Here is a 16,799-nt window from a genome sequence, read left to right as displayed (position 1 = left end):
TGTGCCCTTCTTGTAGGAATGTTTATGGTCACATTGGTGAGAATGTAGAATGAAACGTAGACGGTCTGCAGGAAATTTGCAATGCAGATGTGAAAACAGCAGCCTCTGTCAGTACTGTAGTCTATACCGAGCAGCCAGCACGGAAAGAGTTAAGTTGCTAATGAAATGATTAAATGTAATAATGATCATTATGAGTGTTGTTAGGTTCTTGTTATTTTGCATGAAGGTGTAAGGGATGAGCTAGGGATTTGGTTTAATTTGCAAGTGTGAGAATTCTCCCGTTGCTTGGAGCAAGTTCTCATCAGAAGTGCAACTAGGGTTGTGAAAGAAAGGGAAAACAGTCGAAACCTATAGAAATAAATGATGGGTAGGGCCCAAAAACATCAAGTTCATATTTTGATAAGGAATGTTCTCTGTGTAATTTAAGAAAAAGAACATTTTCACACAATGTATTGATTCCGTACATGCAGTAACATGCTTCGAGAAGGGAACATAGAAAAATAGGACAGGTATCTTGAATTTTTCCACCTTAATTCCATTTGCCGCAACCAGTGATGACACTATTGTCATGACACGTGAGCCTTTTAATAGCACTGTACACAGTCAGCAGTCTGGTAGCCTCTCTCTACCTGTCTAGGTTGCACATTCTGTCCAGACCATAGAACGCATTTAAAGTGAGATCACATATAGCTAGACACACTTGACTCATTATTTTGCTCTAGAGGAGAATTCCAGCCATACCAATGAACATACATAATCTCATGATACGAAGGGAAAAAATGGGTTAGAAAGAGGTGGGGAAGGGAGCGACGTGGACATTTTGCATGGAAAATGAAAAGACGAGGGGAGATCAATCAATCAAATAAGAATGGGCTAATACTGGGATTATGTTGTGGGGGGGTTATAAAACAGGAATGAAGTAGGTAGGTTTTACATGTGGTTCAACAAGTTGTACAGGAGAATGATAGGATAACAGGTGTTTAGGTGAAAATTCGGACAGGCTGGGAAAGGAGTACAAATTGCGTGTACTCCATACACTACCGTTCAAAAGTGGAAAACAAGGACTTTTCTAGATGTGGCAACATAATTGCAAAAAAAAGGTTTTCAAATGATCAATTAGCCATTGCCATTGGAACACAGGAGTAAGGGTTACTGATAAAGGATCTCTGTGAGCCTATGAAGATATTCCATGAAAAAATGTTTCCGTTTTCAGCTATAATAGTCATTTACAACAGTAACAGTCTATACTGTATTTCTGATCTATTTGATGTTATTTTGATGGATAAAATGTGCTTTTTTAAAAAACAGTAGTATATATATATATATATATATATATATATATATATATATATATATAGTGTTATTATTTCACTATACATGGGAAATAACAATGATAACCAATAAACCCAGACAGCCTCAGCTACATATTTACTGTTTCAACCACCACTATTTTGTCAGCCTACACCAAGACATATACTGTGAGCTTCTTAAAGAAAGTTTCTATGGTTATACAAACAAATACTCAGCAACTGCCCGAGTACAAAGATTCAGCAGAAAAAAGTTACTGTTACAAAAGTGAGAGCCCAGACGATATGCGTGAGTCATTCAGTCGTGAGGCAACGAGAAAGGGTCATAACGAGTCTTTGAAGCCTCCGGAGATCTGGCTGTGCATTATCTATATAAGCCCTTAAACCTATGGCCATTAGTAAAATGTATATCTCCCCCCATAACCAGATTGCTGAGGTCTAAATGAAATACTACCTTCCAAGGGAACATCCAGTAGTGCTGCATTCCCAATTGGGATAAGAATCTCAACACGGTACACATGAAATATCCACACACTATATGTTTTTGTCTGTAAAAAGCAAGATTTCTGTTAATTTATATTTTTTCAGCCTACCTAACACATATTTATCACTTGTCAATAATATTGGATCTGAACGCCATTACGATGATGGAGCCATTCTCTAAAAATGACACCCACTCAGATCGGATGCTGCAGCATGCAGGCCAGTGACCCGATGTGCAGCTGAGCATATCCAGCCATTGGCCCCACTTACATCATCAAGTGACCTCTGGCCTTTAAGTCATCATCGCCAGCCTGGCGACTGGGGGGGGAGATATATGTATCTATATTTGAATAATGTTTGCGGGATTGATAGTGAGATTAGTCAGATTAGCTGAATTGAGCAAAACTCCATGTTGGCTGTCTGCCAGTTGGTGCAGCTAGAACATCATGAAATATGGATGATGTCTTCAGCTAAGATTGCGGGACTGTATATGCCTATAACAAAATGTGAAAGTTATTTTTAAATAAAGTGTAGAATGTGCTCCGGGTAATGACAGAGCTATGTACCGTGTATCAGAGGTGAGATTTCTGCCCTACGTATGTCTGAACATAGTGTTCTTCTATAGATCATTCATCTAGACAGATTTTATATACATAAATGATTTCTCAAGCTAAGCTTGTTCAGCTCCTTACCTCTTGTTCTATAAGGCCGATTGTTATGTTATTTACCACTTGTTAAGTCCTGTTTACCCATTGTACAGCGCTGCGGAAGATGACGGCGCTACATAAAACAAGAAGTAATAAAAATAATAACTATGTATTGCGTATTCATTTTCCTGTTTGAATTGATTAATATGACCCGTAGTAAAGAAGTAATCATTAAAAGGCTCTGCTTTTAAAACAGGAATACTCAGACCTCAATGCAATTCAGAGAACATATAACGATGTATAAAAAATAAATAAATGATTGGCTTTAGTTGTATCTGCAATACTCTGTAGCACTTAACTGATTAGATGAATGTTTTTACCCTGTGCAAAAAAAATTAAACCATCGAAAAACCCGCATGACTGATAACTGTTCACCAGTGTACAACACTAACGATTACTAACAGCTAATGACTAATTAACGGCATTTAGTGTAAATAGAGGGACGAAGAATAAATTACAAGCATTGATCGGAACAGACTGGAGCAAACATCAGTGAGTAAGGTGTAGTTTACTTTGAGTATGATCACGTTGCCTTATTGTAGCATCAATTAATCCTGGCTGGACCCTCCTGGCTTGAGTTACACAGTAACAATAACTCCTACACACAACTGCTTACTCTACCAGGCACCAACTAGACAGGCTCTCTCTCATTGTCTGAGAGTTTTGCATGACGCCGGACCCTCAGGCACCTAACATAAAGCTATGTCTCTTTGCCTTGGATGAAGGAGGGGGGAGCCATCAGCACCACCAAGTACAACTCCAAACACGGGGCTGTGTTAAGACAAGGACATCTATGCAAATATCTCTCGTTGTATAACAGTGCAGTCCTTTATATGAAAATTGCATGCATGTGATTTGCATTACACAACCCCATGTCAGCACAGCCAGCAGACTACAGTCCCAAAGGAGGACTTTAACAGAAGCCAAGTCATTTCACTTAGCTAAGGGAGCCGCGATTTCTGTTACCGTGCAAGACCCCGCGATGCCAGATGGGGCAGACGGAGATCTCAGATGTAGGATGCATTGTCTAACGCTACCTTATTTGACCCTTTACTTAGTTACAGCATCCTGCATTAACAGGCTTGACTCTCAATACATTGGAAGCAGTGATGATTAATTAAGTGTATATTGGAGTGTTTGGGATTTTATAGAATAGAGCCACATATAACAAGGCCAACTACCCAGACATATCTAACCCTATGGCCCGGTTGTTCTTCCGGTACCTGGCACTGCAGGATATGACTTGAACGTGTACTTGGCAAAAGACAGTGGGCAGCCTCTAAGAAATATTGCCTATATACACGTGTATTAAAGTCTATCTCAAAGCGCCTTTATAATCGAAAGATCGTGGCACTGATTCGCTACTAGGAAAAAGAAAAAAAAAAGATTTCTCCTTGCTCCTTAAGCAGAACAGTTTGACCTTTCTCTTGGAACACAGAAGCTGTGTACATAAACCATGCGTCTCTTCGGTCAGAATATTCTCCAAGACATAATAGCTGGGATTGTTTCCAGGACTCTCTTCCGTCACATTCACTGAAAGTTGTTTCTTTATTTTTTACGCTTGATCGGTCGCCGCACCTCTTGGCAGTAACATTACGGCTCAGTGTTCCTTTTGCAGGCACACAATGCTATCCCAGGACCCAGCGGCTTCTAAGTGTTGATTCCTGGAAACATTACTAAATACCAGTAATTAAATTTAGCCGCTGTGCATAAATGCACTCTATTCTGGGAAGCATATCACATGCAAACCTCTTTTACTTCTTAACGGCCGGTGCGCGAGGCTGTTGCGTTGTACTAGTACCCCACCATTGTACAAAAAAAAAAAGTTTAAAAGTTTTTTTGTTTTTAAATGTCAGGAGGGGGAAGAACGGGGGTGGGGGGCTTTTTTGTTAGAGAGCACTTTCGTTTCAGCTGCGGTAACAAGGGGAAACACATGACCATCTGCAGAATACCCCTTTTTGTGTAACACAGAATCTTATCTTTTCAGACACCATGCCTTAGAATAATGCACTCATTAGACATGCAGCCCCTTTAGTCTTGCAAGCTGCTACGATAAGCAGCTGTTGGAAGAGGCTGCGGGGGTCAAACGATCATTGTGAATAGAGACACTATGCTACCCCCAGCGCAGTTTAGCTAACACAGTGAGCATTTGTTTTCTGCTATTAAGAGTTGTTCCCTGCAACCAGATCTACCAATTACAAAAAATGTATCTATAACTTGTCACTCTAGGTATGCCCCTTTAATATGAATTATGTGCCGTAGTGCATGTGAAGAGCCAAGTATAAATCCCAAGACCTTTAAAAATTTGAAGGCAGAACAACAAAATTAAGTTTCAATTTTTCTTTATTTTATTGCATAAAGAAATTATTTAAAAAAAATAAACACCAAGAACAGTGTTAAAAGATATAGTACTTTGGAACAGTGCCAAGCATATAGTTGTTATAGTCCATTATAGAATAGATGATGATCGTAACTGCACTATCCACCAGGCTGCTCTACAGCTTATGCAAGTCCTATTTGCAGATTGCAGCTGCAAAGTCCAGAATTCTTTTCTTTTTTTTTGGTATTCATTTCCAGTATCAGCATTTCAGAAAGCTCCAAACTATTTCATAACACGAATGTTCTCGCCAGTCATGTGTTGCCCAAAAAGCCCACATGTCCAAATCAATGCTTTCCACCTTGCAACATTTCCTCCAGGCCAACACACTTGCAATCTTCCTTAACTTCCCATGGTATGACTGCCCCCCACCAGTACCAGTGCGGTGGGTAGGCTTCTTCTCTGGCCATAAGCCATTCCGTCTGAAGATCAGTCCATTTCAAGTTTCCACCTTACTCTTTATTGCTCCACAAGAGCCAACATCTCGCCAGTCTCAGCGGCATCATCCCCGTCTTCAACCAGCGTACTCCAGACTCAGGAACGCTGTTGGTTCATCCAAGTGCACAACACCAGGATAAGAATGCAAACAAAGATTTCACAATCTCATGCACTAGTCAGTTCTTCACTCTGGCAGTGTGATGGTAGGGACCCAGTCGTTGAGATTACGGCTTTCTTCGCAAAATAGACCAAGTTTTTCCAGTGCAGGATCTTTCCAAGCATCCTCATTGGGATTCTGAGAAGAGAAGAGGAACACGGAGTTCATGAGTACATTGTGCTTATGAGAAAATCAGTTTAGTCACAGCTAAGGGCACACTGCCAAGTAAGCACAGATAAGCAGCAGCAAGACGCTTACCGTAATAAGGACGCAGTGCAGGTCTTTGGGCTCTCCAGAGTCATCTGTGTATCCCAGAATCTGGGCTAGCTTCTCTGTGTCATTGAGCCTCACGATATTGATATCATTTTCACAGCAAAAAGCCTGGATTAAAGTGAAGTGGATCTGCAGGGCAATGTCGCCCTCATCGAATTCATCAGCAGCCAAAATGCAGAATGTGACATTGTCTGGATCTCTGCAAAAGGAAAAAAGAGATAGTACGTTAGTTCTGATGTCAGGAAACCACAAGTGGGTCTTGTGTGGGAGTTAGCGTGTTACATTATGTGTAAGCATGAGTAATGGGTAGTGTGTGGGATCTATCGTATGGGAGTGGGATACTTACACATTCATGACTTTGGCAGACTCGTAGACTCCTACAGTCAGACACTCGTGTCTCTGAGCGGAGAGCAGAAGCTCTTGCAAGGCTTCACCAGCCTTGTGCATCCTTTAAGAAACAAAATAATGCATGCATTTAGCATAATGCGTAACAGATCGTGCAAAACATGCATATTCTATAATAAGAGAACTCTGCAAATAGGCTAAGAGTAATAAGTCTGAGCGATCAGACCCACTTATAAAGCAGCATAACCCCCTTATATCATCGGCTAAACCTTCATGCACCGCTTTATGCAATATACATATGCACCACCCATGTTAAGTAACGTATAGCTCTACATGCACCCGCTAACCCGGCTCACTGACAGATCTGCAGCCAAGAAACTTTACAATATAAAGGATAATTACCTGTCGGTGCTTTCGACAACGGTTTCCTGTCCGTGAACCTCTTCCAGAGTCATGCTTGTTCAGTATCGTTGGAAATAGCCCAAAGAGATGGAAAAATAGCAGAGCGATTGCAAATATCCACAAAGGAGGTATTGAGCGATTTGCCTTGTAATAATCCCGAGAAGCTGTTCGCTGAGAGAGAGAATCCTGAGAAGTGTGAAGAACTGGGAGCCGGCGAGGGTATTTAAAAGGCTCTGTCTGCTGTGGGCGTGCCACTTCAGCTCCTTCTCTGTGATTGGTAGAGCGGGGGAGGTATTGTAATGCTAATATCGCAACAGAACGCTCTGGCTCGTGCCAGAAGGCCACGTGGGGGAGGGGGCTGCAAAAAGGGGACAAGAGTTTGGCCGTGGGGTGGGCGCGCTGGGGGGTTTACAATGACTCAAGTCTCTGTAGCCTTTGTGATGCTGTTACCGGGCAGACTGGAGCCCGAGGATCTGATCTTTACAAGAAAAGGGAGAAGACATCAAACAGAAAACTTTAACATCTGTGTGTGCCCATTGTGCACCCCCCTCACACACACAAAAAAACCCCACGATCACGCACGCACTGTGTGTGTTACCTAGGGCTGTGTGCACACTTTGTCTTATTAGTGGGATCTGATAACCTTTATGTGCAGGACATTCTATGCGTGAGTGCATCTGCACCTGTTAACCCATCGAGTGCAGGCAGGAGGGTTATAGGGTATTCTCTGATCCCAGAGCAATCAGTGAAATAGACGAGAATTCAATTAGTGTGCAAAATTAAGATTTTGGCAAGAAGCCTTTATTATTTTTAGTATTAATGCAGGCACACGTGATCCCCTATAATGGGGGGTTGCATGGAGCAGATTGGGAATGGCACACGCTGCTACTTAGCATTTGTATAGGAGACGCACAATGGGGTAGAGGTCTGGCGTGTGGCAGTTTGGCCAGCAGACAATTGGTCTGCACATACCATCCACCTGCCACTGAAGGGGGGATCTGCTGTGGGGGGCAGCGAAGCATAAATGGATTTAACAATCTGCTCCAGATAAAAGTTTGTCCATCCCCCCATAGCATGCTTCATTGTATTGAGGGGCTTCCCTGTTCATTTTAACCCTTTTTCTGCACTGCCCAATGAAGCATGCTTTAGGAGTCCCTGGGGTTGCAGCATGCACGCTCATCAAATGTATATGCACCAGAAGTGTGCCATCCCTTCCCCTAAAACAGTCCTTAGGGTGTATGTGGAGCTAGTAATATTCGATGAAATGATTGAAACCACTTCTCAGATGTGCATTCACAATTCTCTTATTATTGTAGACAGCCAGACACTTGGAATCAGACGAGACTAGACATAGAAGAATGTAAGCGAGCATTAGTGTAAGGTTCTAGTTCTAGACAGAGGTAAGCACTTTAGCAGACAAGCCACACAGTCACCGATTCTTTCATAACAGGGCTGTTTACTGTCTATTAAAACATCCACGTTTTTAAGGTGCAAATTGCACTTTTTTTTCTGAAATCACACCCTTTTTTTTACAGGAGTCTGCAGGACATTTCATTTTTTTTTCTTGACGCTGCAGCAGATTAGGGGTTAACCTTATTTACCCTTTGTTCTTTCCTGCTCAAAGTCAGTGATAATGTTCTGCAGAAAGGGAACTTTGCTTGGCTGCCAATAATAACTGTTTACTGCTTTAGAAAAGTTTTCCTGGTAATACTATTATTCAACCATGTCTGTGCTGGGAATGACGGGCTTCTGATAAACGATCTTTAGCGCCCTCTAGTGTTCAAAGCTGGCCACACACCGCTGACCACAGCTAACCTTGTCCCATATACATAAACACATGCCGCAACTTGTCCTAAATTCCCTTGTAAGAAAGGGAAAAACATTGGACATCCTTAAATAACCTATATACACATTCAGCAAAGCTGATCGGCAAGATCTAAGTTAATAACTGTAGCGATAGATTTTAAGCTGGCAGGAACAGGGCCCTTGTCTCATTCTGTATCAGTAGGTTTTATCCTGTTGTGATGTCATTTTAAATTATCTTTGTTAATTAGTTAGTTTCACCTATCCCGTATTCTAACAACGCTAAGGAATCTGCTGGCGATATGTACATAACTTTAATGTAAAATGGGTTGTTATGAGCAGAAAGTAACATTCCTGAGAATTCAGATTGGAATGTAGTTTCATTCCAGCATTAGGTATCTCAAAAAACCCAGTCTATTTTTGAGTCTTAGACTCATGACTCCTTTCCAGGAATCCAATTCACATCCGCTGTTACTTCCAGAAAATGGCATTTTTCCCACTTGGCTTCTCTATTGGCAATAATGGGAAATTAGTCTCTTTTAATTAAATAATGCTTAAGCCTTTATTGCTTTCACAATGACCGGAAAGTCACTACACGTGGCTTTTCGGATACAGTGAATGCCTGGAATATAAAAAAACGATGCAAGGCAATAGAGGAGGCCTGATGCCGGTATCTCCTAGTAACAATGACAGCATGCATTCCTTTCCTTGCCTTTGGATGGACACTGACAGATGGTTTCCCATTATCTCTAAGCATCAACCTGCAAATCTCTTCTTCGGCCAGCTCTCTTGGGCTGATTTGCAGGGAAGTGACTTGTAAGAAATGGCTTTCTTCCAAATTTATGCAACCATCTGGTCACACACATTAGCCTGCTGGAGATTAATTAGTGTGCATGTCCTATCAATGTTATCATTTACAGGGATCATTATGATAGTTTATACTATATAGGAATGGTGCCCAGGGTCACTTGCAAGGATGGCTCGTAATAAGCATCTATGAGGCCCAAAAACCAGTAATACTAAACATTAATCAATAATGGGTGCTACAAAATAATATTTTTACTCTTTCGAAAATGTATGTGCACTTAATGTATTAATGTATTAATGTATAAATAAAATGGCAGAAATGCTGCAGTCACCATAGCAACCAATGGAATTATATCTCCATTTTTACTTTGCACTACATCTTTATGTATAACACCAAGAATAGTTATGTTCTCCTTCATGTTCAAGCCTGCAATTGTGTGGTATGCTGGAGAGATGCGCCACCTTGTGGATAAACATTGTAAATACAGGTACTGAAAATGTGTACTTTGTTCATGTTAGAGAATGTAATCTGTATGGGCCTCATACAAAGGGTCACACTGCTTTATTTAAATATATATATTTTGGTATGTTATTTTCTGAAATAAAAACAATGTAGCATTGTTCACTCTTTCTAATTCTCTGTATCTCTTCTTTTATGTATCTCTTTGCTTTGCTACACATTTAAAAAAGAATCCCCAGTAGTGTATTATAATATGCTAGTTTATATTTTTATTATAGGTTTTATTAATGTAAAACCTAATTACAACTTAAACATATATACATACATATTATAGTTTTTTAAATTAATTCTTAAGTTTTGATAAAGTAAGTTTAAAATTACAGTTTTACAGCATTTACAGCATTTCTTTCCAGTTTTTTGGTTTTCTTTTTTAAAAATATTTTTTTGTGTGTTCCTTTTAGTGACCATCCCCCTTTGCATCAGCTATTCAAAGCTGACTCTTAACAATGTGAATCCCCCTCCTCACCACACACAGATCACTACTTTGGTGGTGGGCACAGCTGTTGTCCTTTCTCTGCAAGTTGAACACATGCAAATTTCAATCACATTCTGGACAGAATTTTACCAATACAAAATATCTTAGATCCCCGAGCATTTTTTCTAGCTGTATCTTCCATCTTTGCTAAGGGTGTACAAGTAATGGGTTTGAAATACACATTTTAGTACACATCACCTCCAAAACCTCATATGTTCCAGTTTGTTCTAAGCGTATTCATCCTTAATACCTTTTTATTTCTATTTTTGACCAACACATGGCTGACGAACGTCACTGTGGACAATGCACATCACATATTAGATTGCATGTTTATTTTGTGTTTTGTCCTTAAGCGGTTTTGTTCTTCAGTGTTTTGACCATCTGGAGCTATAATATGATCCTCATTGTAATGTTCTAACAATACTCCATATATAAACACATACATAACATGTCAATATAAATTCAGGGATTTAGGATATTACTAGAGAATTAAAACTTGGCTAACGGTGGCTGGCACACCACACAAACTGGTCTATATTACAGAGAAAGGATAACCTATCTCACTGGTTTCTCCTAGTGTTGGGTGTTGGACCAAGCTATGTTGACCCCATCCCTCGTTGTCCTGTGGTTATTTAGTACTTTTAAGCACATCACTTTATGATGACCTGTAATTCTGTTTCTTATTTGCCTCATTAAATATGTCTAAATATTCAAAACCTTAATTTGATTTAAACAAAAAAAAGAAGAAAAAAAAATACAAATCTTTGCAGGTTGTGCCAAAATAAGAAGCCGCTCTCTTTCCATCCTCCCTTCTCAGATGGCAAGTAGTACCAATATTTTTTTAAATACTGAAATGTATGGGCAGACTCATATTTCAACCCAAATATACCGTATTATTTACTTATTTATTGATTCAAAATAATGTTGACAAAATCACAGTATACTGAAAATCATGTAGAGAAGCACAAGTTATCTGTTTTATGTCATAGACGAACACAGCAGTATCCAGTGATGCAATGACTCAGGTCTGAGTAACGGATTGGGTCACTTTAGTACTTGCAGCGTTTTATTTCCTGTCATTACAGACACATGGGGTTTTGATTAGCGCGCAATACAAGGTACTTGATGGCACTTCATTAGAATGTATATCAGACAGTAACGTGTACTGTTCTTTATGAGTCATCAAAGCCCATCAAAGAATTGTTTAAGGAAAATCCTGCTCCGTTCTCTGGGGATATGACAACCATCCAGGCTTGTTAAGCTTCCTTACAGTAGCACTGAATACGCAGTGGTGAACACGCAGACACACACGTTGCCTTCCCGCATAATTACATGTCTGAAATTACAGGAAGTAATCTGCCTTTTATCAAGGGAGATGACTTTCCATGAATATTTAAGACCGGAGCACACTGTTCTGGACAGGAATACTTTGGAACCATTCAATGAATGTCTGATAAGTCGTTTACATGAGTAGAAAAAGTCATTTTACTAAACTTGTTTGGTAGGAAAACATTTTTCATTCTGGTTGTTGGGTTATTGTGTTTGATTGGATTGTTCCTTGTATATTGTGTGTGTGTGTGCTAATTGGCGAGGCGTTAGCGATGAATTACCAGGATGCCATAATACACACTAATACACCCAAGTGATGTATTCCTTGTTATTTGATCCTGTAGTAAGACCTTTAAATTGTGTTTCTAGACACCGTTTATTGCTTATTGTATTTTAAAAAAAATTTCAGGTTTCGTGCCTGCATTTGAAAACACAAAATGAAACAGCTTAGTGAAAGATGGCACCCACAGCAATTAGCTTTGGGGTGTTAGAGGGCTGAGTGACTCAAAGGTGATAAAGGCATTAAAAGGAATGGAGAAAAGATTGAACATGTCACTCAGCCAAATTGTTTTATGGCGCTAGGGTCACCTCTCTGACCACCATAGTGGCTCACACTCTTTTTACAGGTCTGGTTCCTTCAAACGTATTCAGTATCTGTTGACAAAGGTCTGCTGACTGAAATGTTTGGTATTTCTTTGGGTGTCCCCCAGAGTTTGTCACTGAGACAGAACGATGATTATGATGTATAGGCTTTTTTTGTATTGGGTTCTGATTCATCAGTGTACTTTTTGCCTTTGGTGTATCAGTAAAGGTTGTTTTTTTTTCGCTGATAAGGACTGACTCAGAGTGTGGGTGTATGTTTATGAATGTGGACAAGTCAAAGTCATACACTGACCATCATACACATGTGCATGCTGTCCTTAGGCTGGCCCTGCTTACTGCACAATGAAAAATAACTAGGACCCCAGGAAGGGGAAGCTGGTGGCACCCTGGATGAGACCTAGGGTAGCACCCAAGGTAAATATGTCACTGTAAGTCTATATATATATATATATATATATATATATATATATATATATATGTATTCTTCACACACACAAGTACACACGTTTTGTACATGTGATTTAGCTACTGTGATGCATCTGTGGTTAGGACATTTTGGTACAGTTAAAGGGAATCCAGCTAGATGTAAGTCATCAGTGACAGATATATAATAACAGGTCTGGGATCTGATTGCGTACTAAAGCTTGAGTACTCATGGTTCAAGTCAGCAAATGTAGTGACTGCACTCGGGTCATGTTTATCATTCCAAGGACCAGATCTCACCTGGCCAATACAATCAACTTATTACGTAGAAATACAAAGCAGTGTTGGGTATATTCATAGGCATGCATTTAAAAGCTATATACCTGCGTGCAATTATCATTGTACGCAGAGTGTGAGGCCTTGTATGGTTTCTTTGATCTTTTCTAAAGAAAAGATTACCAGTAAATAATTGTGTATATAGGAATACAATGTGATTGTTTTGAAGTAGTGAAACGATTCCCTATCAGTTGAAGTAAATAGAGAACCGCTCGTGTCTTGAAAGGGCCTGTAACACTCATTCTATGAACATGTTGGCTAATTTGAAGGTATTACTAACCACAAAGGACACTGTCTTTTGAAGTGTTAAATAATGAATCAGTTTAATAGCTAACACAATCGCTGTTTCTACAACACTCATTATAAAGAAATGGTAAAAGAAACCAAATTACATTAATGGTAATGGTAATGCATTTTTTCCCATCAAAATCTAATGGCTACTAATTACTGTTAAACATGTCTAGTTTCTATAATAGGCAAGCTTTTCAGAGGTCATAGATTTGTACCTCGTGGTATAAATGTCACAGGTTGAGAAAATAAGATTTTATTAGGATTTCTGGGCATGCAAAATCTTATAGCAAACAATCATTAACACATGTACCACTTGCACCTAAATATAATGATAATACTCATATAGTGTATATAGAGGTCTATAAATAGGAAGTGTTGCTAGCCCCATAACCAATCTGGTGGTATAGTTAGAATTTTCACAATTAACTATTTGCATACACACTATATACCTTTAAAGCATGTATATATATATATATATATATATATATACATACACACAGCAGCACATATACATTACACAGATCAATGTAACACTAATTTGGAGTCTGTTAACTAGAAAATTGTCTACAGACATTTAAATTGAGGTACAGTAGGTATAAATATATTAGCCATAGAAATACGATCTGGGGATCTGGGGGTTCTGATGCATGTCAGGTCAAGTTGTGTAAGTTACGGTAGTGCTACAATTAAAAGGTGTTCGTTTCTGGAGAACTGAATGTTGGTGAATGTGTGGTGGTTGGGAGTTCCAGAGATGTGGAGTGAGAAGGCCTTTATTCTAGATGGAGGAACATTACATTTTGCTGCCAGTCCATTCTGGTGAGAGTGGGAGACATGGGATATGCACATCGCATACACCAACCAGTACACACCAGTGAGAAATCAGTTGTGTGAATGTGTACTTATTCATCAAATGACTCCCAATAGAACCTGGTGTGTTTGCTGGGATGGGATTCTCTGATAAATTAGGAGGTCCTGATGATTAGATTAAACAGGTGAAACTGGTTTAACAAAAAGTCCTCACTATTTACAAGCAGAGACACATTTTCTTCAAAGGGTGTCCCAAATGTTGTCACCAGGTGACTAGACCCCCTGCCATAGAGTTAAACACAACCTTCATGTTCTTAAAGTATTGTGAAAACACTGAACTTTTACTGGAAACTCCAGTAGGTAATACAATTAAAGACAACACATGTATACAAACGGCATTAACTGTTTATCCAAGGGGAAGTGGGATTTGGAGAAACAGTAGAATTTTAAGTTAAACTCCAGCCAACTGAGAACACTTATAGACAGACAGATAGATAGATAGATAGATAGATAGATAGATAGATAGATAGATGATAGATAGATAGATAGATAGATAGATAGATAGATAGATAGATAGATAGATAGATAGATAGAGCCACATCCTGTAAGATTAAGTTCTGGCAGGTAGCCAGAATATGGTGGATGTGCCTTCTGTTCTCCCCATCTTTGAGATCCTCAGGCCACTTACTCTACACATGACCTTTACTACAATCAAACCATACTTGCTTAGACAGTCCCTGACCTTTTATCTCATGCTTTCAACCTCCTAATAAATTACAAACTTGCAAAGGAGGGCCCTCTCATGCGTGGGAGATCAGATTGGACCTGTCTGGTATAACGGCACTGACCAAGAGCACCGACATACAGTGATGTATCCTGGCTTTGGCCAACTAGGCCTATGGCAGCAGCTCCAGGGGGACAGGGACCCCCTACTGCAAAACTATTAACACTCATAATTATTATGTTTTATGTATTTCTACTATTTGAAAAAAGGCCATACATGTCTAATCTGTGTGAGTACATCAAATATGGAAAAGGGGAATGGTTTAACAAATATGTGGTAAAAATGTCACAGATCTAGTCTTTAGGGTATGAAAAACCACAGGTCCTGAAGGCATTAAAAGAAAAATCCCAAGAATGTAAATTTTCATGCTTCCATACTATGTTACATGTAGAACGGAATCCCTGACACCGGATTACTCTAGTACATAATTAAAACATTATGCTCATAGCAGTGGTTACTTAATGCCAACAAATAGCTACAAGGACCCACGGTGTCCAGACTTGGTTACAGCCATGCAAAATGTAAAGAAGAAGTCTTACAGCTCCACATATTCTACAAGTGTGATTCCGTTTGTAATTGGTTGCATTACAACAATTTTAAAATACTTCTAATTCATTTGTGCTTCGTGTACGCTTGGGATGAAAGTCTTTGCATGCCTAGCCTTAAAACCACTGGCCACTATAATATTTTTTCTCTTTTGTTATTTTCTTCCCTGAAAACAACATTTTTATCTTTGATTATAACAGAACAATCATGTGTGAGAAATAACTTGCACACTATTATATACAGATTATTTTTAGGTTACTGTTTTGAACAGCGTTGCTATTTTGGGCACTGTTGAGCTATCTATAGCTTCTGTATTGTGAAATGATAGAGGCACAGTCTATTTTTTATGCACATAATGTTAGGCCTTTTATCACAGAGGAATCCTTTTAGTGCCCGAGTCACAATTGAAGGGTCATGCTATGCTCCATTTATGCCAAAAAATACCCCGAAACCACAAAACAGATGATACTAAGAAGTCATGAAAATATTTTCTAAAAATGGATCCTGTGTTTTTTTTTTAACTGAACAAGGAGCTCATATTTAGCCAGATGAACAGCGCATTTTTTGTATCATCATATTCATACAATCATTGATGTTTTTTGTTGTTGTTTATTAACAAGGCAGAATTTAAAGAAAATCTCACATAAGGCCTGTATATTCTCATTCTCATCAGTATACTCATTTTCATGGACAACGTGCCCCGAACATAAAAAAATGTTGGCTTCTTGTATTATTGGTGAATAGTTCAGCGTTATAAGTGTCAGACTGATGCATTTTGGTATGAAGACACCTATGACCCGGGGTGGTTTGCCAGCATCTGCTCCCTCCAGTAAGTTCCATAATGGAACAGACACACTGTCCCCTAATGTTGAGCCAAACAGTCAAACTGTTTTGAGTGCACACCTGTCCTTGTCTTTTAAGATCTCTAGTGACTTGGGGCAATTACCCAGCTGCAGGCTTTCATATTACCAGCCAGGTGACCCAAAGCCAGCCAATCTCTCCATCTGAATCTTCCCTTAACACGATAAATTCCACTATCGAATATTTTACCTTGATTTGAAATTCCAAAGTTAGAAATGTGCCCCTGTGGGCCATATCTTAAATCAATGGGGAGATACTTGGTCATTTTGTTGTGCAGTAAAGCATGTAGTAATTCACCTTTTCTGTCCATTAGTGACTCATGGGATCTCATGGGATCTGGGAAAGCTGGGTCTTTTGGAAGTGTCTCTACCGTGCGATTCAGATAGCTAGGAAAACGTCTCCCACGCTCAGCAACATATTCAAATTGGGTGCCACTCGAGGCCTGACCCAGTCCAGTGTTTTCCGAGCCTTACCCTCTGCAGCTGCTGTCCTTACAGTAGAGCACCGGAATATGTTTCTATAAACGCTATAGCTATAGATAGTTTGTTATTATACACAATAGAGGAAATGTATAACTACTTATTATTTCTAACACTATGCTCATATTTTTTTTCTTAACCTCTTAGCAACAATTGACCTGCCAGACATATGCATACAGTTAGTGACAATTGGGGTTAAATACTCAGATACATTCTATGTCAAAAGTATACTATCACAGTGACACC

The 16,799-nt window shown here is 39.4% G+C and overlaps 1 protein-coding gene across 1 annotated transcript; it reads right to left on the bottom strand.

Moving 5' to 3' along the window:
* Positions 1 to 4,822: 4,822 nt before the first annotated feature.
* GADD45G (growth arrest and DNA damage inducible gamma) lies at positions 4,823 to 6,644 on the bottom strand. Its single transcript, XM_053456802.1, has 4 exons — positions 6,490 to 6,644; positions 6,089 to 6,190; positions 5,728 to 5,941; positions 4,823 to 5,607 (listed from the first exon to the last, which is right to left on the bottom strand). The coding sequence occupies exons 1-4, from the start codon at positions 6,540 to 6,542 to the stop codon at positions 5,497 to 5,499; spliced, it is 480 nt and encodes a 159-aa protein (XP_053312777.1). The 5' UTR covers positions 6,543 to 6,644; the 3' UTR covers positions 4,823 to 5,496.
* Positions 6,645 to 16,799: the final 10,155 nt, after the last annotated feature.

The sequence above is a fragment of the Spea bombifrons genome, chromosome 1, assembly GCF_027358695.1.
Source record: "Spea bombifrons isolate aSpeBom1 chromosome 1, aSpeBom1.2.pri, whole genome shotgun sequence".
NCBI lineage: Eukaryota > Metazoa > Chordata > Amphibia > Anura > Pelobatidae > Spea > Spea bombifrons.
The sequence above is the reverse complement of the archived record's forward strand: the minus strand, read 5'-3'. Positions and strand labels throughout refer to the sequence as shown.